We start from the raw sequence: 25,574 nt of genomic DNA on the forward strand, positions 1-25,574 counted from the left end.
TGCTGGCACATTAAGAATTTCTTGTACTGGGTTAAAAATTCTGAGTTTTCAGTTAAAAAGCTTTATATAGTTTTGAATTTCGTTTAATCTTCATAAGAGGAATCAACTTTATTCATGTCTGCTTTATCTACGTGAATTCCGATTTTTTTTATTTATTTCAACTTAGAAATTATACACAGCTTTTACTAGAAAGCATCTTTGAGGAAAGGAACTCCCGTCAGATATTTCTTATGTCAATTTGTTTGTAAGAAGCAAAATTTGTTTTCAGTTATTTTTTTTAATTGATTAAATGAGAAGAATAATTAATTCATTTTTATCAGATAATTAACAAAGTATAAGTAATGGGGAGCAGTATCAAAAGAGTAACACTCTACTATTCAGAGAAACAGAAGAGTTAAAATAAAATAAATATTATTAGTAAAATTTTCAAACTTTAAGTCTTTGCTGACAAACCCTTTTTCAACCTATAGCGTTCAAGCTTCACATTTGTTTTTTTTTTGGAACTGTCTTTTTCTATATAATTTTATTGAATATTTTATTTCATTAAGTTTTATCGGGGTTTTATTTCCCCAAAATCACAAGAACTGTCAACGTCTTTGAATAGTCACTTTTAATCGTCAACGCTAAAGTTAGTACGACTTTGAAGTCATCTTCCATTATTGTAAAAATCAGAAACCAGGATTTTTGATAAATGAAGTTACAAAGTGAAGTCATCTTGATTTTTCTTTTGGAATCCTTCGTTGGCTTACTTTCTCCTTTCTTGAACAGACTTGGTAATTTTAAATAGCTAAGGAAAGAAGTGGAAGCAAAAAGAATATGATAGTTTAACAATAACAAACTAAATAATAATATAATAGTTATTATAATTCAGTCATAACCAAGTAATAGTAAATACATACTAAATAATAAACTTATTATTAATAGCTAATAGCTTTAATAATAATAAAGATTTAACAATAAACTCCAGTTGAAATCAAGAGTGCAATCAGTTTTCCCTTTTTTGGCGGCCCGTTGATCTGCGAGGGCAACTACTACTGCTACTACTAACAACTCACCATAGCACCAGGCCGCCTGGGGCACCTAGCACAGCTGTGCACGCTCCTCCTACATCCCAATCTATTCAAAGCCTTTCTGTCTTTACACCCTCCCAGGAAGGCCCGATTTCCCTTAAATCTTTCTTTATGACTCTTCGTTCACTTTTTGGAGCGTCCTTGCTTCAGAACCATATTTGACCACTGTTATCACTGTAGCTTCCAATACTCTAATCTTAGTTTGCAGACTTATCTTCCCATTCTTCCAAAGATAATTTCTTAAACCAAATTGGCTTGCCATAACATAAAGAAAGAAAACGATCAAAAATGGGTTTTTTGAAAGCCAAACGAAAATACTGAAGAAACACACGAAGCGAAGTAGAAAATAACCGCCTCTCTTCTTCAACGTGAACAAAATAATATAAACTGATGTTTATCAGTTTAAACATTATTAAACATTGTAAAATAATGATTATGTTATTTTGTTCGCGTTGAAGAAGAGAGGCGGTTGTTCTCTCGAAATATTTGCTTGGTGTGTTTCTTCAGTATTTTCGTTTGGCTTTTAAAACCCCCAGTTTCGATCGTTTTCTTTATTTATATTCTTCCAAACCTTTTTCAACTGTAGAAAAACACCCTGATCCTTGGCTATTCTACTTTTAGCATCTTCACTGCTCCCACCGTCTGTACTAATAATACTACCAAGGTAAGTGAAGCTGTCCACCTGATCAATCTTTTTGATACCCAACGTCACCTTTTCATCTTCACTTATTCCTAGCCTTAGTGACTTAGTCATCTGAACATTAATTTTCAAACCCATTCTAGTACCTGAAGACACAAAACCACTAAAAGTTCATTCATTTTGCTCACACTTTCATCTAGGATGCTTAAATCATCAGTATAATCTAGATCCTGGAACGTTTTTCCTCCTCATTTGATTCCTTGTTCCCCCATTGCCTTTCATGTGGTCCTTAAGACAAAGTCCATCAAAATGATCCATATAAAAAGGGTATAGAATATAACCCTGCTTAACTCCCGATTTGATAAGAAGCCAGCAATAAGAAGCTCATTTTCGTACATACCACTAATCACTTTAATATATTTCTCTGGTATACCATACAAGAATAAAACCTTCGCAAAAGCTCTTCTGTCAACAGAATCGAACACTTGCTCATAATCTATAAAACTGAAGACCAAAGATGTTTGATAACTCAGGCATTTCAAACAGTTCGTTGTAACGAACTGTAAGTAAGGAGTAACCCGGCTCAATAGTAACCGAAACTGTAAAAGATGGGATACCAATTGATATACCAATAGATACATCAAAAGAATCAGATTTTAATTCTGATTTCAAATATATAAGTTTCACCAAGTTTAGTCCTACCCATCAAAAGTTACGCGCCTGAGAAAATTTGGCTGATTTTCGAAAAAGGGGGAAAGACTTCCTAAAAGCTATCGAACCTTAATGAAAATCACACCATCAGTTTCAGTGTATCAGAGAACCATACTGTAGAGGTTTGAACCTCCTATCTTCAAAAATGTGGAATTTTGTATTTTTTGCCATAAGAAAGATCACGGATGCGTGTTTATTTGTTTTTTGTTGCTTTTTTTTTCCCAGGGGTGATCGGTATCGACCCAGGGGTCCTAGAATATTTGTGGGAGGGCTCATTGGAACGGAAATTAAAAGTTCTAGCGCTCTTTTTAAGTGACCGAAAAATGGAGGGCAACTAGACCCCCTCCCACGCTCATTTTTTCCCAAAGTCACCCGATCAAAATTTTGAGATAGCCATTTTGTTCAGCATTGCCCAAAATATGATAACTATGTCTTTTAGGATGACTTAATCCCCCAAACCCCCCGGGGGAGAATGAAATTTATGAACTTTATCCAATGTTAACATATAGTATTGGTTATTGGGAAGTATACAGACGTTTTCAGGAGGGATTTTCTTCTGGTAGTGGGGTGGGTCGGGGGTTATGTGGGAGGATCTTTAGATGGAGGAAGTTTTCATGTGGGAAGGGACATTGCTATGAAGGGGGCACCGGATTTCCCAGCATTATTTTAAAAAAAAGATCAGAAATTATCTAAAAAAAACCAAGTTTTTCAACTGAAAGTAAGGAGCAACATCGAAACTTAAAACGAACAAAAAATACTACGTATATGATTGGATTCACCCCCTAGTCAATACCTCGCTCTTTAAGCCAAAGATTTTTTTAGTACTTTCATAAGAGCTATCTATTCTAAATAACGGCCTTTGTGTTTAAGGGGTCATTTTTAAAGAATTGGAACAAAATTAGAATTTTAGCGTAAAGAGGGAGGCATTCACTAGGGGGCGAACCCCCTAATATACGTATTAAAAATATATGAATATAGAAGTTCGTTACGTATTTTAATTCGTAAGTTGCGTATATTTATTACTAATAAGAATTTTCGTAAATAAAATTAAACAACGTTCGAGAAAGCCATTTAACCAAATAAAAGCAAAATTAATATGCAAATTTGGTTTTAATTATTCATATACGGTGAGCCAAAATCAAAACCTGCATTAATTCAAAAACATTCAAAAATTAAATAAAAAAAAACAAGTTTTTTTTAAATGAAAGTAAGGAACAACGTTAAAACTTAAAACGAACAGAAATTATTCCGTATATGAAAGGGGATATCCCTTCCTCAACGCCTCACTCTTTACGCTAAAGTTTTTTATTGTTTTAAAAATAAAGCTGTGATACAGAGTCAAACTTAAGCGTAAACAGTGAGGCGTTGAAGAGGGGACAGCCCCTTTCATATGCGGAATAATTTCTATTCGTTTTAAGTTTTAACGTCGCTCCTTACTTTCAGTTAAAAAAACTTGTTTCTTTTATTTAATCTCAATTATTATCCAAAGAGTGAAAATTTGGTCGACACATCCTCTACCCTTTCTAAAACCGCACTGCTCTTCTCTTATCACTTTTTTCTGCAGTACCTCTCAGTCTACGAAGTATCAAATTACTAAGCAATTTGCTACCTACAGAGACCAGGCTAATGTCTCGATAATTACGACACTCACTCTTATCACTTTTCTTATACAGTGGTTTAATTAGGGTTTTACTAAAATCGCTAGGTACTACTAAAATCTAACCTCAGAGCCACCTTATTTAAGAAACTCATTTAACACAATATCAGCACCTGGGGGCAAGGGTACTCTAAATTAAAGAGAATAAACTTCAGTAAGTTGTAATATCAAGAAAAGAACGCAGATTTTATGTTATATGTTCCATATAACGAGACTGAAATTTTTTTGTCCTTCAAGATCCATGAGCTATGCCGCCGATAGATAAAGAGTTACTACTCTAGTTAAGACCCGTCTTAATTGGTGCAATAAGGGTTGTAAAGGCTATACACCCTTGCCGAATGGACGGCACACTGGACTTAAAATCCTATGTACTTGGGCACTGGGGGTTCGAACCCTATTCGAAAAGGATCGGTTGCCGATCCTTTGGGTTGTAGTGGGGTCAGTGGATTGACTCTGAAGTTTAAGCCACCATGAGTCTGGGAATGGTTGAATAAATTTCGACAAAAAATGTGAATTTCAGATGCCAAGTGAGACGGGAAAATGTCTAGTCCTGCTGCAAGTAAAGTACGCCTTAGATAGCTTATACACAAGTTGCGGAGAGCAGATGAAAACGAGCTGCCAATCAAGTTAGGTCAAGCTAATACAACTGATAGAAATAGGCTGTTGTGAACATTCTTGGATACATTCTATGTCAGAATGTCAAAAGTTTGCAAGGCTGCTTTTTCAAAATATGGAAGGAGAGCAGAGCTTTCGAAAAAACTGCTCCTACAAATTTATAAGATTATTAGTCATTTGATTATTGTTATCCATGCAAAGCGCATACATTTGATTTACCTGTTTTAAATACCGTTGTATCAGGATGGTGAATGCAGTCCACGCGTCTCACGGTTATTTTAACGTTGCTATTTGTTTAACAAAATCAGGAGAACAGAGTTCGCAAAAGATTTTTTTTTACTTATTTGATATTATGAGCCAACTGTTGATTTGAAATCACCCCCCAAAAAAATAATAGCAAATGTCATGTTAGCCACACTTGTTGATTCCAAGATTAATAATACACACTTAGCTAAACACATGGGCAAAATTTGTATATGTATACAAATTCAAGCTTTCTTTCTATCTGAAACCTGACACCCATTGAAAACTATGAAGTAACTGAAGAGAAAAGCAACCAAAAGAATGTTTTTTCACCTTAAATATAAATATGCCTTTTTTTCTCGGTCGTCACCAGAGAAATGGCTAAACTTATTGTCAGAATTAGTATCAATGAAAGTCCATATATTTATTAAATTTTAAACCTGACCCCCCATTAAAAACTATAAATTAAGTGAAGAGAAAAGTAGGAAAAGTAACTTTATTTACCATAACTAAATCAGAAATTCATGGTACCGCTGGTTCCAATATTGGGACATTTGGTACAGTTTATAAAATCCACTGGTCAAATACAGTGATACTGGGAGGCTACGCCAATGAGATATGTAGACCATATTCGTCAACCTGTATATAGTATAGTGCTAAAGGTTTAGCAGATATTTAATGTTTTAATCTTTACAGCTAAACCAACTGACTCATTGGCTTGACGGATCCATGGTTTATGGATCAACAAAAGTAGTTGCAGCGGCTCTTCGCTCTTTCAGAAACGGCAGGTTGTTCGTTACCAACTCCAATGGTAGGGAGATGCTCCCCACCAAACCTGCTGCAAATAAAGAGCATGCAAAAGCAGATGAATGCCTTGCTGATGTTTGTTTCACAGCAGGTAAGTGAAACAGAGGTAAGGGCTTCACAGAGGTAAGTGTTTCACAGAGGTAAGGGTTGAAATAGAATGGAGGATTGGTAGTCAAAAACAAAAGGTATTAATTGGAATCTAAGTTTTCAGCAGCTGTAGCATAGAAGCGTTATGCTATGTAGAAAATCACGTAGAATTGTTAAGTTATGTACAAAGTTACATCTTACTGGACTTTGAAAAAAAAATTCAAAGAGAATACATCTATATCACCCTTTTATGGAGCGGTGAAATAGTAGGAGCAAGTTTGGGACACAAATGACGGGAACAAATGGTAAACCTAGACAATACGCTCTAGGACATTACATTTTAGTTTTACAATAATTTCGCATATTTTGTGAATGTTGGACTGTAAAAATAGGCTGCAATGCTACAGAGTGTGTCGATTTTTTTAGGCACAGATTGGCTTTCACCAACTCAATGACGTTGGATTCACCGTCAAAAACCTGTACCTATGGATGAAAAGCTTTAGGTGGCCAGAGTTTAAACCAAGATCAGAATATTAGAAACTACAGTGACGACAGTAGTCAAATATGGCTCTGAAGCATGGGTGCTTCGAAAAGCGGATGAAGATTTGCTAGATGTATTCGAGATAAATTGCTTAAGGATTGTTCTGGGTACCCGGATGACTGACCGTATTTCAAACAATATGCTGTACGAAAAATGTGGTTCAATACCGCTCTCTAGGACTATAATGAAAGAAAGGTTGAGATGGCTAGGGCACGTTGTGCGGATGAAAGATGAGAGATTGCCGAAGATTGTTCTTTTCGACCAACCGTCTAGGGCTAAACGGAAAACACGTCTTCCTCGTCTGGGGTGGGAGGACGTCATAAAGAAAGATTTAAAGGAAATGGGAACTCCGTGGGAGGGTGTAAAAAGGGAGGCTTTGAATAGATTGGGATGGAGGAGGAGGCGTGCGTAGCTGTGTTGGCCTCAGGCGGCTTGGTGCTGCGGTGAGTTGTTAGTAGTAGTATTAGTAGTGTGAATATGTCTTCACCCTAATGACGGTTCCTGTTTACATCCTTATTTTTGTCTTTTTAAACTGTTAAAACGTTCTTTAAATGCAATATATTTTTGAAATAAAATGTGACTCAAAAGTTGATTGGATTGAATTGGAAAAGCTGATCCAATTTTTGTAGTTCAAGACATTTCGAAGAATGAACTAAATATTTTTCAGTCCCTTGGAGCTATTCTGTAGTTCAAGTTTTTTCTCAAGTATCTTAAAGATATCTGTCACAATGAAATATCTACTTTTCAGTCGCTTAGTATTATTCTATATTTGCAAATATTCCCCAAATTATATGATGGATATATTTTTAACAGAAGATAATTATCTACTTTGTAAAACGACCCCTTTGACCCCCTTTCAGCGGGTCAAAAGAACCATCCTGGGACTTTATTCTTGCTCTATTATATGGAAAAGCTTTCCCCAAAAAGGAACGAAATTCATTACTACTTCAATGTCCTTGAAGATTTGGCTAAACATATTGCAGAACCTTTGACTTCAGAAGAATAAAAATTTAGAAATGGTAAAAAACAGTTAATGGTAAAGAAAGAGAACAAAGTAAAAATGCTAGTGTTTACTATTTCCAAACATCGTAAATGACATGGTTAAATGTATCAAACATAATAAACATGGTAAATATTTTGAGCAGGGTCGATATGGTGAAAATATAGTGAATGCTATGATAAAAATAGTAAAACAGTAAAAGCAATAAATCCTTAAAAATAGTAATCAGTTTAATTTTTAACGATCGCTTCAAAAGATAATTGTTTATTCTTAAAGAAAACACCTAGACATGTTTGATAGAAACGCCATTTAAGTTTAAAAAAAAAGAAAAAGAATTCCAAATTCAGATAGTAGTATTGCAGTATCGAAAAGGTACGATTATGTATTGTAATTACTGTTAGTAATAAGGATAAATACTTGAACAATAAAAACACAAAGAAAAGGCATGAAGATGAGTTAAGATATTTAAAAAATGGAGAAAAAACTGTATTTAAGCCATTTTTAAGCATTTAATAAAATGAAATAAAGGAAATTGGACAAAACATTAGTTGAAGTCTAATACAAAATCGGACTAGAACATTACGTATGAATTAGTTCAGATCAGGGGAGTGGCAATGGAATAAGCTTAGGTTCCAACCGTATTTTTAGGTTTAAAAAAACCCTATAAAAAACTTGTATTTTAGAGGACTCTGAAAATATTTTTTTTTAATAGATACGTACCCCCCCCCCCTCCTACCCTTGAATGAGCTGGATCCCGCTTGAAGCTAAATACCGAACTTGCTCCTGATTGAGATAATAGTTACAAACTTTTACATAAAAATAAGAGTAAAATTTAGTAAAAGGCTTATGTTGATTATAAAATAGATAGTTTTGAAATTGGTACTTGAAATATCCCCTACCTTGGTTATTAAGCTTGGGAGTTTTCACAGTCCTAACATAAGCTTTTTTGTATTCAAAAAGGGATGTACTAGTAGTAGTAGCAGTAATGGTAAATTACTATCAAAAAAAAAAAAAATAAAAAAACAGAGACAAAATCAATCAGTAGCACACCAAAAGTGTAGCTTGCAAGGTTGTGCTACTAACAAAAAAATAATAAAAAAAAAATCAATCAAAGAAAAACAAAAAAAAAACAAAGAAAAATTACAATTATTATCTATAATAAGCAGCAGGGTGAAACCGTGTACTGAAAAATAAACTTACATAAATAATTCACACACAATAAAACAACATAATATCAAGATCCCCAAGCAAAAAAAAAAACAAAAAAAACAATTACTGTCAAATTTAATTTCACCAATCTCAATCTGTTTCGAAGGTATGCATATCAAGCAACCACACACGAAATTCAGATTTAAATTGACTAATAGGTGACGAACTTAACATTTTTTATGCTATGTAAATATTTGCTAAGTATACGAACAGCTACGGAAAAGAAATAAATGAGAAACAACGAACAATCTTCTCGACTGTTAAAATTCTGAAATTTTCATAGAGATGTTTGAATGCCGTTTCTCAGAAATCTTTAAGCACAGTATACTTCTTACGCAAAAGCTGTTTCAAGTTAGGCTTGTAGTTAAAGCGTATTTAATATATTCTTATTTCATTCCAGGAGACGGAAGAGTAAATGAGCAGCCAATGCTGACAGCGATACATACCGTGTTTGTTAGGGAACACAACCGTGTTGCTGATGAACTTGCAAAGTTAAACCCACATTGGACGGATGAAGTATTGTATCACGAAGCACGACGAATTGTTATAGCAGAAATTCAACACATTACTTATAAAGAGTGGCTTCCTATTATTCTAGGTATGGTTTAAGTTTCGATGACATGTATTGTGTCGGCTATTTTCTAATCTTTTCCCCGCTTCCAATACAATCTCTTTCAGATTTTTCTGGTGCTTAGAAGCGCACATGTTTTGCATTGCCACGTGGATCTGTCTTCGGTAATGAGGGGGTAATATGCCACCATGGCGAGTCTCATCTCCCTTCATGTCAGCATTGTTGTATTTTCATGATCCCGGTTTTTGCTTTTGTGCAACAAATGGCCGTGGAGGCAATTTTGGTGTCCACTCCATAGGGCGTAAACCGCTTGTTAAAAATAAGTAATTTTAGGTTTTAACTTGAAAATTAAAAAAAGGAAAATTTGAGAATTGCAAGGTTTGACAAATTCGAAAAAAAAACTTAAATAGGCGATTGTAATAATATTTAGATCATTAAAGTGGTAAACTTGGCCCTGTTTATCTTCTTTATCTAGACTTAACTGCAACTAAATAGGGCTTGCTTTTCTCTGTCAAACAGCTATCGTATGCGCTGTAGTTTCGCCTTAGAGATTCTTTAACACCCCCTCGATTAGATAGAATTTTAGATAGCCTTATCACTCAGAAAGATAAAAATATCCAATAATTGCTTCTCCAGGGGTGGGGGGAATGCCCCTTGCAGCTCTGCAGCCGCACAAGTAAGTACCCAAATTGTGCGTTTAGTCAATTCCTCAATGATTGGTTTTTGATTATTTTTTATATTTAAAAGTGATCTTTGATCCCATGAATTAAATATTAAAAATATGAAACCTGTAATGACGATTAAAAAGAATGATGGGACTAATGGGAATTGTTTCTAATAGGAGGCTAAATGATGAGACTAAGTAAGGATTAGAATACGATTATCTTACCATCATTTACAGGTGCAAAATATTTATAATACAACTTCGTCTTTATGGAAAAGAATAAGATGAAATTCATTTTTACTGAAATAAATATTGATTCTTTATGTGATTAAATTTAAAAAGTTTTTTTTAACTGAAAGTAAGGAACGACATTAAAACTTAAAACGAACAGAAATTATTCCGTATATGAAAGGGGCTTTCCCCTCCTCAATACCTCGCTCTTTACGCTAAAGTTTTTTATTGTTTTAAAAAATAAAGTCGTGTGACAGATTCAAATTTTAGTGTAAAGAGCGAGGTATTGAGGAGGGGACAGCCCCTTTCATATACGGAATAATTTCTGTTCGTTTTTAGTTTTAACGTCGCTCCTTGCTTTCAGTTAAAAAACTTGTTTTTTTTATTTAATTTCCGAACGTTTTTGAATTAATGCAGCTTTGATTTTGGCTCACCGTACATGAATAATTAAAACGAAATTCGCATATTAATTTTCCTTTTTTTGGCTAAATGGCTTTCTCGAAATTTTGTTCTGACGTAACTTACAAATTAACTAACGTAACGTATTTCTATATTCGTATGTTTTATTGCGTATATTAGGGAGTTTGCCCTCTAGTCGATACCTTGCTCTTTACGCTTAAGTTCAAATTTTGTTCAAATCAAAACCCCTGAATCACAAAGGCCGGTTAATTAGAATAGATAGCTCTTTTGAAAGTACTAAAAAACTTTAGCGAAAAGGGCGAGGTGTTGACTAGGGGGTGAACCCCCTCATGTACGTAATAAATTCTGTTTGTTTTAAGTTTTAGTGCTGCTCTTTACTTCCAGTTGAAAAAACTATTTTTTTTATTTAATTTCTGATCGTTTTTTAAATAATGCAGGGAAATCCGGCGCCCCCTTCATAGAAATGTAGCTTCCCCCATGGAAACATCCTCCATGGAAGGATCCTCCCCCGTAACCCCTCCTCCGACACTCCCCCCTCCCCTATCATAAAAAAATCCCTCCTGAAACTTCTTTATACTTCCCAATAACCAATACTATATGTAAATAATGGGCGAAGTTCATAACATCCAGCCCTTCCCCCGGGAACTGTGGGGATTAAGTCATCATCAAAGACATATTTATTAGATTTTCAACTATGCTGAACAAAATGGCTATCTCAATATTTTGATTGGGCGACTTCGGGAAAAAATGAGCCTGGGACGGGGCCAAGTTGCCCTCCATGTTTGGGTCCCTTAAAAAGTGCACTAGAACTTTTAATTTCCGTTCAAATGAGCCATCTTACGATATTCTAGGACTGCTGGATCAACACGATCACCCCTGGGAAATCAAAAAAAAAACAAAAAAACACCGTGATCTTTCTTCTGACAAAAAATACAAATTTCACATTTTTGCAGATAGGAGCTTGAAACTTCCGCAGTAGGGTTTTCTGATACGCTGAATCCGATAATGTGATTTTTGTTAAAGTTCTATGACTTTTTGTGGGTGGGTGTTTCCCCCTTTTTTCGAAAATAAGGCAAATTTTCTCAGGTGCGTAACTTTTGATGGGTAAAAATAAACTTAATGAAACTTATATATTTGAAATTAGCATATAAATATGGTTCTATTGATGTATCTATAGGTATCAAAATTCCAGTTTTTAGAGTTTCCGTTACTATTGAGCTGGGTCGCTCCTTACTTACAGTTCGCTACCACAAACTGTTTGAAAACTGGATATTAATGCTAATTTAGAATTAATATGTTGAATATTCTGATTATACAAATAAAATGCTTAATATTTTAACCCAAGCATCGTGATACTGAATTAGAATATTGTCAAATGTAACAAAAATTTACAACTGTTTTTCTGTTTTTCTCATCTGTGAAACCAATGTCTTATAAGTCCCGTTTCCGTGGGCGAAAACTGTTCCACACAGTTTCATTGGTTGATCTATTTTTCCGTGGGTCGGCAAAATGCCAAACGGAAACGCGGCTTTGCAGAGTCCGACTTGTCTCCACCCCTGGCGGAAGATCCAAATTCCCCTTTTTCAACTTCGTATCTAGCGATGGCTCTGGGAATGTGGAGGTTAGTCTTCTCCTCAGTACTAAAGCAGCAAAATCCCTAGTTGAATTGCAGCCAATCTCACCCCGTTTGGCTAAGGCTCGTCTTAAAGGTCACCTGTTCAGCATCATTGTCATCTCATAATCTTGTATTGGCAAATACGTTGTTCCTGTCCACTAGCCATTTCCATTTCCATTTGATTGAGCCCATCTTAAAGTTTCTACGACAACGCCTTCTATGAAAACCTTATATGCCCCCAGGGCATAACTTATAACCCTTGCCCTGAGGGCTGTCAGGGGGTTGTTATCCTCAAAGACCTAATTTTCAAAATTTTCAACTACGCTGAACAAAATGGCTATCTTAAAATTTTGATTGGATGTTTTTGGGGAAAAGGTGGGCGTAAGAGGGGGGTTAGTTGCCCTCCAATCACTTTCGACTATTAATGCCCCCAAATGAAATCTGTAAAGTATTAACTGCTCAAATTTATAGTTTGATTGTTATGATAATGTAAAGTTAAAAAATTTTGTAGGTTTTTTTTATTTGTTTACTTTAGTGTAGGTGGTACATAAATGTAGTTATTAGTTTCGGAAATAAAGAAGTTAGTACCACTGAGAGGAGAGGAGGTGGGATTAAAAAAAAAAAAAAAAAAAAAAACAGATTCAGAAAGCTCCAGCACATTATTATCGTAATAAAGTAAGTGAACTCTTTAAAGCACAACCGAAGCAGTGGTATAATACAGCCAAGACAATCAGTGGTGAAACAGTCAAAAATGTTGATTTTAGTCTTGATGTTACCCCTGAAACTACAGCTAATTCACTAAATAAACATTTCGCTGCTCTTTCATGTAATATTCCCTGCCCTATAGCACCAGACTAGGATATCGCAGTAATACAATCTGTTGATGTTGAGGCGAAATACGTAAACTAAAGAGAACTTCAATATGCCCCATTGATATACCGAATGATTTAGTAAAAGTATTTCCTGATAAATTATTAACAAGTATTTTTAAAACAATAACTAGAAGTGGTTCACTCTCTAACCGCTGGAAAAAAAAAGTTTACACCCATACAGAAGCAAGTTGTTAGTTCGTATTCTTGTAGAGTCCGACCAATTACCTTAACACCGATATTCTCTAAACTGTATGAGACCTTCGCAGCAGATTGGCTTAAAGAGATGATCTTTCAATTTATTGATAAACAACAATTCGGAAACATAAAAGGTTTATCAATGACAAATTACCTGGTCTGTCTCCTCGATACTGTATATTATACTGGTAAGCCACGATTGGCACCAGTATTCGTGTGGTAAGGTACGGGTATCACCACTTATTGGTGCAAAAATGGTGCGACACCACTTACTGGAGGGGAAAACTCCTGACGGCACCAAATATTATAATCGAATGCATACACTTACTAACACAATTTTGTGAATAGTATGTATGGCGGTATCCAATTTACAGTATGGCTTTTTCAAGGGTCTTGCAATGGGATAAAGTGGTCATATGGAAGAACTCTAGATCGAAAGATGCACCCGCCTCGAGTCTCCTCTAAAAATCTTTAGCTATCTCATTGGAGGCAAACGAACCCCCCTGTCAATATAATAATGACGGTATCTCTAGCAACTCTTTTCCTACCTTGTCTGGGCTCCTGGAAAAATAGTCTACACAGCTGTAGAAAACATCTTACTTGTAATCTTCCAAAAAGTTCACAAACTTATAACACTTTGAAAGGAATAGACTTCCCCAAACGGGGTCTCAATGTCGACTAACTCAAAAATAATATTCGTTCTGTACAACAAACTTTGCATAGGGGTGGACGTTCGCTTGGCCCTAGCCAATCCTCTCAATGATCATTCAAAATCCATTCTACTTTTTCTTAATTTTATCTTTCAAGGGCTCAGACCCGGACGACCAAAATAGAATTTACTTCAAAGCTTTCCTATTGCGAAAGAATCTAGCTTAACAACCAGAGTTCAACTTAGGATTAAAAATTTTCTTATAGGCAAATATAATTACAGAAAGGAAAATAGGTCATTTATCTGAAAAGAAAAGAAAGAAGGGGTGGAACCCCAACACCTCTCCCCGTAAGATAAATAACCACCCATGCGCCACGCTGGTCCACCCTTAAAAATATAGCACTTAAATTCAAAATCACCTAACTTGTCTATCTTCTCTTCCACTGCAGCTAACCATTGGCTTATGGCTTCATGACTATACCATCCCCTTGGCTTTGTTCCATTGTCATTCCTTATTCTGTCCAACCAATCAAAGCTATTGTCTGTACAGCTCTCTTCATCAAACTTGGGATTTCAAAGAAGGAAGAATCCACGCGATTTGTGGAACTTAATCCTGCACAGCATGATTAAATAAAAAAATTCTCGCTCTCACGAAATTTACACTTAGCGGAAGCGTAGAATAAAGTTCTGGCACATTCGATTATGCCAGCCATCATGAAAAATTGGCTACACTAGCCTCTTAATTTCTATCTGTGGAAACAATCCCACATCTCAATTTAACTGTAAATTGCCCCTAAGCATAATTTCAAATAATCTAAGGTCGAAAATACAAAGCCGTGTGAAAACGATAAAGGTACAGGGAATGAAGTAAAATTGTGAGCGAACCATGAATCGCCTTTTTCCTGGGTTCCCTCCCCTGGGATAATCAGATGAAGAATAAGTGTTGATACCAACTGAAGATGAAACTTAGATACTGAATATGGTTTGCCCGATATAATTGTCGATTCCCATGAAGTGTAACAACTATGAATAGGGTTACTGGACAAAGGTTTGGTTGAAATATTCAATTCAATTCAATTTTTTTATAACCTGTCAAAACAAAAAAGGGCGCAAGTCCCCTAATGACAGAGTACATAAGAGAAACAAAAGAAAAAAGACAAGAAAACTTATACACTGAGCAAAAATAAGTAGTTTTTACAATCATAATAATCATAGTCATAATCACAAATCATATATCATAATCACCAGAAAAGAAATAAATCAAAAGACATAAAAAAAACTCATAAAAATGAAGAGGACCAACAAGGATTTAGTTTACTGGCGGAAGATTTAAAATCTTTTACTCTTTTATCAATAATTGTCGAAGGAAAAATGAGCTTAATTTTTTGGGACAAAAAAGAGTTACTAGTCCAAGGGGTCATATGAAAAAGTAATTTAGAAAATTTAAAATAAATACTATGAACAAGTTTTTTTTTGAAGCAGGGAAAAGTTGCCAAATAGGAGACAGAGCAAGAAGAGGAGGCACAGTTAGACTATTATAAAGTTTAGAAAAATAGAAACGACTAAGGTGTGTAACGTTGGAGACAAGTGACGCATAAGCTAACCTTGTCTTTTTTTCAAGATTTTGAATGGCAAGCTTAATAGTGTCCTTAATTGAATTTCCAATGGGCATTCCCAGATAAATAAGGCTTTTAGAGAGGGGGATACAAGTTTCAGTAAGTTGGAGGGATTTATCAGAGTGTCCTTTGAGGTTGAAACCAACAGCTACAGTTTTATCCACATTAAAACTTAAACCAATCTTCTGATATTATAGTTTTAACGTCGAGAAAGTTGTCTCAAACGCAGTGCAAGTGTAACTCGTATTCAGGATATTATCAATATATGTAGGTAAAGACGCTTCCAAACCCCCATAAGTACAGTTTATGTGGGTAAAGCCTAAGGCTGCGATAACTGAGTTATGACGAAACACAGGGAAAGTGAGACCTCCCTGTCTAACGCCCTTTAGCACATTAAAAAGCTCAGAATCGCTCTTCATTTTGGCACGAAGATGTTTATACATGTATCGAAGACACCTTATAACTGAGAAGTCAAACCCTCTCTTTAGAGCTCCTACCAAAATATGGGCAAAAATATACGAATCAAATGCTCTGGCAATGTACAGTGCACATACCACAATAAAATCCCTGGAACCTTCCACATTTACATGAAGCGTAAAGAGTGAAAAAAGAGCATGTTCACGACTAAGGTCTTTCTGAAAACAGAACTGATGCTCAGGCACAGAGCGCTATTGGGAAATATCTCTAAGAGTAACGGACTCAAATATTTTAAAAGTGGTGCTTGAAACAGTTATAGGCCGATATGATCAACAATCATCGAGATCGTTTTCCCCTTTTTTCGGTATAGGCGTAATCTGGCCAATACAAAACTGTTGAGGCACAATACCAGAAGAAATAGACATGTTGAAAAAGTAACGAAAGGTGCTGCAGCAAAAGACTACTACAATGTTCAAAGTGTTTAGCAAATATTAAATCAATACCGGCAGAAGATTTTTTCTTAATCTTTTTTAGATTAAACTTAATATCGGACGGCGTCACTATAAAAGCAGAACGAATAAAATTAGTAAGCAAACGGTCAAGCTCTTTTTCATATTTACTTTCAGTAACAAGGTCAGGAGACAAAAACTCACTATTATAATAATTAATCCAGTTTTTTTCTGGAATACTACCAACAGAAGTCCGGTCACTGCGTTGAAAACTTTTCCATAAAAATGAAACATCACTGGATATCGTATCAAAATTTTTTTGAATCAACATTATTTTGTTTTCTTTAAGGGTTCTTGAGGACTCTCTTCCTGTCTTCAGGTAAAGTTCGTTTATTCTACCGGAGCTTGGGGTGTCAGATTCATTCTAGATTAAAAGCCACAATTTAGTCAAATCATAAGTTGCAACTAGACTAGGATTTTCAGGACAATTGATCACTTACGTTTTTTTGTGCACGCATGAAGATAGGACAGCCCACTTTTCCGTACTTTGCATCATATGATTGATTCGTGAAAGATAACTCATAATATTTATTTCGACCTCGTACTTATTAATATAAGACCTGCGTTCTGAACTAAGTAGGTTAAAAGGAACTTTAATTTTGTTGAGTAACGTGTCACACTCGGACATAAATAACTGACGATCAACGTGACTCCATCTTGAACATAAAACCACTTTCCCTCTTGCGTAGTTTTGCTTTTGACATTGCACTCAATTGTCACACAAATAGGAAAGTGGTCAGAGTAGTAGCCTTCACGAAGTACAGTGGCTTGTTTGATCGAAAAGGAAGAAACAACATGATGGAGGTTCGAAGTTGAAGAGCTGGGGCCAACATAGGTATAGGATTCAATTTTGTCAACTAATGAATACGAAGGAAGAATGGAGCTCCAAAGAAGCTGACTTCTGGGGAGCGTTTTATCAGTCAAATCACAGTTAAAGTCACCTATTATCACCTATTAATATCGAGCGCGTGTCTGCGGATTTTGTGTTTTTCTTGATCAGCTTACATACTGCATGCCCCCATAGACTTCGCTTCGGATTTCTCGTTACGATAGTTTTGCTGGTAGGTAAACATTCATTATGGACGTGTTCAGATATGAAACTACATAAATTTGATCACCTATTTTGATCAATTTACAGGGTAAACGAGTCAAAATCGCGAGGCCGCCGGAGGGGCGACCACAAGCTGCTGTTATTTTTGTCGGAGAGAAAAACACTGTGCAATCCGACGAGATTTCAATCAATTCCCTTTTGTATGCTGACAAAAAATGTTCTTGGAGGCAAGTAATATCAAATTCCTTGAATATTTAGGTCAAAATAGGAATTTTATCAGAAACTTTTCTGTTTATATTCCATGATATGAAGTGACTGGGAGCGAGTATCCCCAAAGGACTCGAGATCAAAGATCCAAAATCTCGGTAAAGGGATCACAACTTGTCCGCCAGTTGTGTATTGAGGAAAAGGGCTATCTTTCACGACATCCCGCAGGTGATCTTCCCGAAGGGATTCCTCCCCCTCATAAGGGATCAACATCTTTTTTGAGCTGATAGTACTAATCTCATATTCCTTCCCAAGTCTTTCCAATCCAACCCGACGATCAACATCTCCACAGATTTCCCCAACCCATTGTAGGTCGTTCCACTTTATTTTGTGATCATCATGTTTTATTCCCCATGAGTCTTGGACCTCTTTGTCCCCCACTATCTATGTTAGCTAGGCACAGCCCATCCAAATTTTTATTTTTCACCCTGTTATTCATTTTATTTATGTTAGTTAGGCACAGCCCATCCAAATTTTTATTTTTCGCCACTGTCGGCTGAATCTCCAAATTTTGTCTCTTTTTTGCACTTTTCATCTTTACCTTTCTCAAACCTTCCAATCGCGCACATTAAATCATCAGTCAATCTGAATTGGACTCCAGCGTCCACTATCTTTGACTGCATTTCTTTATTGTAGTTCCGTTTTGCATCTTTTCCCCCTCTTTTAGTCTTCTTTACTTTTACCGCCGAAACAGATATTTCGTTATCAAATGGGAACTGAATTCCAACATTTGGTTTTTCATATTGTACTAAAATTTCTCGAACTTTACGAGGAAAAGCGCGTACAATAAATTTTGTCTCCTTTTTCTCTGGCACAATCAGTCTTCATTCTGGCAAATATTTTTCGGTCTCACACTCGTTAAAAGTGTTTTCAAGTTTTCCATTTTCTGGAAATTTTCCCGAAAAATCATTCTCGCTCGTCTTGTTTTGAATATTATGTGGTCTTTTTACTTCCGCATCCTTTTTTTGTGGATTATCAATATTTCGAACACGGGTATCAAGCTTTTTACTTTTCCGACAGGGGGGTGCAGCCCCCCAATTTGTTTTATGGGCCAGTCCACCTCCCCCGTGGTCAACGAAGTTGTATATTTTTCCATCTTAGTGTAATTCTGTAATTTTCCCACTGTTAAAGAGATCGCTTTTAAGGATAGGAATTTGCGATATCCCCAAAGTCTCCTCCTACTAAAGACTCCACTTCTAGCGTAGGTACTAAGCCTACTTTTATCTTTTTCTTTGGATTGTACCGTCGTTCTTTGCAATTTCTATTCTAGCCCAAGCAGACGGGTATGGGTACTTGTCTCCATTATAACATAATGTTGTAATCTTATTTTTAAGGTCTATTTCCGTTCTATTAATTTATTATTCTATTATCCGTTCTATTCGCACATAAGTTTGGTCACTGCAAGAATCAATTCCATTTCAACTATTTCCCTGTTCAATTTTCCGTATATTTTATGCGACTCTGCAAATGCGTAATTTTTTTCCTTATTATGAGTCATGGCCCAGGCTATCGTTTTATGTGGTTTTTGGTCATATTTTCTGGGGCAGTTTCTTGCAAAATGCCCCGTAGTACCACAGTTATAGCAAGTTAATTCTCCTTGCGCTGTGTTATAGTGCCTATTTTTGTTATACTCTCTGTATTGAAATATGTCTGTGTCCTCAACTTCCTCTCTTATTTCGGTCCACCTGTTTGACATTTCCGCCATTTCTTCGCTTGTTTTTGGGTTCTTTTCTTTTAAATATATTTTCAATTCTCTATGGGTATTTTCTAAAAATTGTTTTATTACTTTTTTATATATCACTTCGTCAATTTTTCCTTTATCTCCTCTGGGTCTTGTAACATTCTATAATTTTCTAACTCTAGCAATTTTAAACACATATCTTTCAATTTGTATCTGTATTCTTTGTAAGTTTCATTGTCTTGTTTTCTTTCGCTTCTAAACCTTCTTTGAAAGTGCTCTGGGGAGAGTTGAAACTTTTCAAAAATGGCTTATTTTACCATTTTAAAATCTTTTGAGCAGTGCATTGGTAATGCTTTATATGTAATTTGTGCTTTGTAGTTAAGGAGGGTCTGTATTTTTGTCACCCAGTTTTCTCTCGACCATCCATTTAATTCCGTGTTTTTTTCAAAGTTGTAGAGGTAAATGTGTACATCTTCATTCTCTTTCATTGGTTGGAAGATTACTGCATGCACTAAATTTACTGTGGACGATCCTTGAGGCTCCTGAGAATTTTCCCCGCAATTATTTGTATTAGTTCTCTTCTATCCTCTCAATCTGCCTCTTTCGTTCCCTGGCTATTCTACCAGCCTCTTCTTTTTGTTCTCTAGCTATTCTGATATTGTCTTCTCTCTGCTCTCTAGCTATTCTCTCTTTCTTTTCTATCTTCCTCCTCTTTTCGTTCTCTGGCTATTCTATCAGCCTCTTCTCTTTTCTCTCTAGCTATTCTTTCTTCCCTCATGTAATTTAATAGTTGTTGTGTCATATCTACCTGAGTACTTTTTCGTGATCCCCTGCTGGTGATTGAGCTTCTACTACTCCTGCTACCAGACCTATTCTGATTCTCTCTGTCTCTGATTCTCTCTTAATTTGTTTTTTGAGTCTGTTCGTCCTATAATTATATTTTCTTTTTTTGGGAATGATTCTTTGTGAATCGGCCGTACATTCTTTTCTCCTTCCACGGTTCGTTCCGGAGATCGCCCTAGTACTGATGCTGTTTTGACGTTTCTCCCTTCACACGTGTCAGAAATGTCTATTTCACCCCTGAGTGAAATATGGTTCTATCTGATGGTGTTTTTCTTAGGGTACTTCCAGCGGGAGTCGCATACAATTGTGGGTCTGAATACGATTTTTGGTTTACCGCGGCAGTTTTTTTTCGAATTCATATCCAATTCTTTCAACTCTTGTCCCTTTTCTGACCTTTTGTGAATCTTCCGTTTTTCTGTCATTACTTCAAGGTTTACTTAAAGTCTAAATACTTCTTCCGTCTAAATGATAATTCTTTTACTAATGTCTCTTCGTGAAAAATTTTTGCGTTTTATTTTGCCAATTTTACGTGGGGGTTGCATCCTCCCTTGTCTCACAAGTTAATTAGTCGCGTAATATATATTGATTCCTAAATTTTATTTCTTATTGTTGTCTAACTAGGCACAGCCCAGATAATTTTTTTTTCTCTTTGCGATTTTTTTATATGTAACCACAATAGGCTACTATGTAGGCTAACTCAACTTGTCTCTTCGAAAACGCGGAATTCTTTTACTGTCAGATTTACCGATAGGACCTTTCTTGCTGCCACCAGTATTACACTGGTAAACCACGATTGGCACCAGTATTCGTGTAGTAAGGTACGGTTATAACGACTTATTGGTGCAAAAATGGTGCTAGACCACTTACTGGAGGGAAAAACCCCTGATGAAGCCAACTATTATAATGGGATGTCCGCGCTACCACTACCGTTTTGTAAATATAGGGTTTGTTAATACCCAATTTACAATATAGCTTGCCCCAGGGCATGATAACGTGATCGAGCTGTCAAATGGCCAACCTCTAAGGCCAAGGGTGCACCCAACTCAGGTCACTACTAAAAATGTCCTTGGAGGTAAACAAACCCCCCTGTCGGTATAATAATGACGATATCTCGTAACTCTGTTCCTACCCTGTCTGGGTTCCTGGAAAACTAGTCTACGCAGCTGTAGAAAATATCTTACTTGTAATCTTCCAAAAAGTTCACACACATATAACACTTTGAAAGGAATAGACTTCCCCAAACGGGGTCTCAATGTCGACTAACTCAAAAACAATATTCGTTCTGTACAACAAACTTTGCATAGGGGTGGACCTTCGCTTGGCCCTAGCCAATCCTCTCAATCACCATTAAAAATCCATTCTCCTATTTCTTAATTTTATCTTTCAATGGCTCAGAGCCGGAAGACCAAAATGGAATTTATTTCAAAGTTTACCTATTGTGAAAGAATCTAGCTTAACAACCAGAGTTCAACTTAGGGCTAAAAATTATCTTATAGGCAAATATAATTACAGAAAAGACAATGGGTCATTTATCTGAAAAGAAAAGAAACAAGGGGTGGAACCCCAACAATGTATATAAACTACTTGACGAGCGATATACATGGCTCAATCTCCTTTTAATTGACCTCCAAAATGGCTTTTGATCTTCTTGGTCATAACGTTTTAATTGAAAATTTGCGAAACGAATTTAAAGTACCGCATTTTCTAGTCAATATAAATTGCATCTTTTCTGTCAAACAAGAGTCTAGTTGTTAAGTACAAAACTATTTAATCTGATTCACTAACTATTTCTTTCGGAGTCCCGCAGGGTACGCTTTTAAGTCCTTTTCTATTTTTGGGAATGATTAACAATCCTGCTATCGAATCAACCAATCGAATGAACTTTCTGGACGGCATGCCATTGTTCGAAAGGTACAAAAGAAATGTTAACAGCAATGCAATGGATATTCTCGAAGCTATTGGAAGTGACGCAGCCAAGTCAAAAATGAAAGTGAATTCCTATAAATCTAATATTATGGCCCTCAGTTTTCTAAAAATCAAAGCCATCGTATGCAACTCCAATACCCAATGAAATAATTACTTCAAAAACTAAACTTTTAGGGGTCATACTGACTAGCGATTTGAAATAGGCGGCCCACATTTGTTCTATTGTCAAACAGGCTAGTGGATCTCTATCTCTTCTTAAGCTATTTCCTAAATTTTCATACCCAAAAATACATATCCTTCACCTTGACATATCGTTTATCCGTCCACTGCTTGAGTATGCTTGCCCGGTGTGGTATTTTGGCCTTGCCGTTGATCAGTCCGATAGGTTAGAAATTATCCAGAAGAGAACCCTGCAAATTATTTATGGTCGGGACAAATTACCTTACATTCTCCTCCTCAAGGAATCCCACCTCCCCACCTTGGCGGCTCGACGTGTTACTCTTTTCACTAACTTCGGGAATAATCTGTGTCGTAACCCACGCTTTCAATGTATACTCCCAGCCCCCTGTTGCCCACCAAAGCCCCGTTTACCTTGATCAAAAGCACAAAAATCTCTGTTCAAAATTGCCTCAAACTGAGCTTTGCTGAAAGAGTTGTGTGCCAGCGTTTGTTGAAATCATAAGTAAATAAAAATTGTAATATATCATGTTAACGTGTCAAGTGTGTTTTTAATGTTCCAGTTTTTTGTTTTATTTTTATTGGACGGGCCAGATATTAATTTTATATAATTAATAGCAAAGTATTTTTTAACAAGAAAATTAACAGCTAAGTAAAATTAAAAAAAATATTAATTGTTGCTTTTGAAAACTCAAAAACCAACCGTGGGAAACCCCTTCTCCCAGAGTAAAATCCCCAGAAACGGTTATAAAATAAAGTATGATAGTAAACGGTATATTCGTCTTTCTTCCCTTAAATGGTCAGGCTCTCCCTCCCTTAAAAAAATCTAGCTATGCCCATGTACGTAGACTATAAGAACTGAATAAGTTTAGTAAATAAATGAAGTGATACACAAAACGTAAAAAAGAAAAAAACTATAATTTAGTGGTAAGTAGAGTGCTTAAAATTTACTTAATTTTAGCAAAAAATATTAAAAGTTTTCAGTACTACTCAACCTAGCAAATGTGCAAATGATTTACATCATGATCGAATTGGCTATAGGATTTACTGTCTATATCACCCTCGTTTTCATCAAGTCATTCTATCTTATCTTGTTCATGTAGCAGAAATTTCTGATTTTTATATTTTTATCTGAAAATCCAATTTGTACTGAACTCGATTTTTTAAATTTCTTGGAATTTTTCAGGGAAAGACTATATGAAAACTTTCAAATTGAACCCACTCCCCTCAGGGTATTTCAGTGACTACGATCCGAGTATCAACCCAACTATTACAAATGAATTTGCCGCTGCAGCTTTCAGGATGGGCCATAGCCTTATTCAAGGACATATACAGTAAGAAAACTTTTTTTTTTTTTTTTTTTTTTTTCTGGGGAGTGTACAAAAGTTAAAAGGTAAATTGTCTGATCTGCCTCATTCAACGTCACAGAAACCTCGAAAAAGATATTTTTTATGCCCTAATTGTTTTATCTTTCTAACAGAGACTCTTTGGGTCAAAATGGACCTTAATTTTTTGTGGCAAAGACTGTACGAAAACATTCAAGTTTGACCCACTCCCCTCAGGATATTTTAGACTTTTCTTAGAGAAGGATCAAAACTTCCTAAAAAATAGGGGGGAATCTTATTTTCAATGATTTTCAATGGATCATCAATGAATTTAATCTTTAAAACTCTATGTGTGGTATTTAAATTTAATTAAGTAAATTGATAGAACTGAACCTTTTTTATGGAGTGATGGTACAATTTTTGCCTCTCGTTGACAGGTTAAAACATAGGAGAGCAGAAAAATAATATGCCAAATTTTTCACAGGGAGCATGGGCCACAATGAGCAGGATTTTGAGCTGCTATGACAAGTTTTAGTTTTAATTTCATATTCGACCTCATTTGTAAAAGTTAAGCTAAAATCATTGCTCGTTACAGGCTGATAAATCGGGCCCGCTACTGATTATTCTGATTTTACTTTGAGCCAGAGGGTATTTATCTATAATGTAGAAAATTAAAATAAAACAAAAATAAATTGAGATTAAAATGAAATAGACCAGTTTTTTTTCCAACTCAAAGTAAACAACAGTATTAAAACTTAAAACAAAAGAAATTATTCCATATATGAGTTGTATCAAACAACATGGTAAATGGTAAATAATCAACATGAAAAATAAAATTAAAGATTGATGAAGATTGCAAAAGTATGAGCCCTTTGACTATTTTATTGGGCTAATCGTATAAGACAGCATAATTTTATTTATAAATGATTTTTATGAAATCATGATTTTTTTTTTTGAAAAAAAAAATCATGGAAATAAACATGTGACACTTGTCCCCATAAAGACTCCATAGCATATGAAAGGATGGGGAGGGGGTACAAATATTATTTAAACACTAATTCAAGATGTGAACTTGGATAAAAACAGATTTCGACAGTGGAATTTTTCAAGAATCTGGTAAACTTCAACGATTAATATTCATTAAAAATCAATTGTTTTTTATTATTATTCAAGCTTTCAACCAGTGCCCCATCACCAGATTGGCCACAGAATAAGATATCAAAGGAGTAGAAAAAGGTAGCAATAATATGATATAAATAAATCACAATTAAAACGAGAGAACAAATATAGAGTTGCGTTTCTCAACTGTTTCTTTCCTAACTCGTGCGTTTTTTTAGAGTTGACGCAGAGTCTTAAAAAAAAGAAATTTCATATTGAATAAAAATTGAATAATTTATTTAATACACCGTTTTTTCTAGTTTTGGCAAATTCGGCCCCTTTTAATAATAAATCTGTAGGCACTAGTCTGTGTTGAAGTGCCTAGTTGAGGTTTGATGACTAGTTGTGCAAGATAAGATAATTTTATTCATAAAAGATTGCGTATATAGACAACTGACAGTTGTCCTCAGAAAGGCTTCATAGTCTGTAAAAAGGAGGGGGAGGAAGCTACACTTATTGTCAAAACTCTAAATTGAAACGAAAAAGAAAGAAAGGAAGTCTTAAAAATGAATTAAAATCATATTTTAAGTTATGACAAGGTAACAGTTTTTTCTTGAGAATTTAAATAACCTACAATTCCTGCATTGTGCAGCTGGGTAATGGGACTTCATTTTGGTATAAGTAGAAATATTTTTAGGTACTGAGGTACTTTTAGGTTTGAGCCGGAGGTAGTGACTATTTTTTGAGCCTGAGGTAGTGACTATGTACTTTTAGGTTCGAGCCTGAGGTAGTGACTATTTTTTGAGCCTGAGGTAGTGACCATGTACTTTTAGGTACTTCTAGGTTTGAGTCTGAGGTAGTGACTAT

At 35.5% G+C, this 25,574-nt stretch overlaps 1 protein-coding gene and 1 pseudogene across 1 annotated transcript in view; both read left to right on the plus strand.

The window, feature by feature from the left end:
• The window catches only part of LOC148949019 (immunomodulatory peroxidase-like), a 151,220-nt gene that overhangs the window by 58,752 nt on the left and 66,894 nt on the right, over positions 1-25,574 (plus strand). Inside the window, exons 8-10 of the mRNA XM_089094867.1 lie at positions 5,633-5,834; positions 8,981-9,178; positions 23,471-23,618. Of these exons, the coding sequence (XP_088950993.1) occupies positions 5,633-5,834; positions 8,981-9,178; positions 23,471-23,618 (548 nt within the window). The remainder of the gene's footprint in view (positions 1-5,632; positions 5,835-8,980; positions 9,179-23,470; positions 23,619-25,574) is intronic.
• Positions 21,953-22,703, plus strand: LOC148949020 (uncharacterized; annotated as a pseudogene).

Source organism: Artemia sp. Qi Xiang Cuo, chromosome 9 (genome assembly GCF_049724085.1).
Source record: "Artemia sp. Qi Xiang Cuo chromosome 9, ASM4972408v1, whole genome shotgun sequence".
Taxonomy (NCBI): Eukaryota; Metazoa; Arthropoda; class Branchiopoda; order Anostraca; family Artemiidae; genus Artemia; species Artemia sp. Qi Xiang Cuo.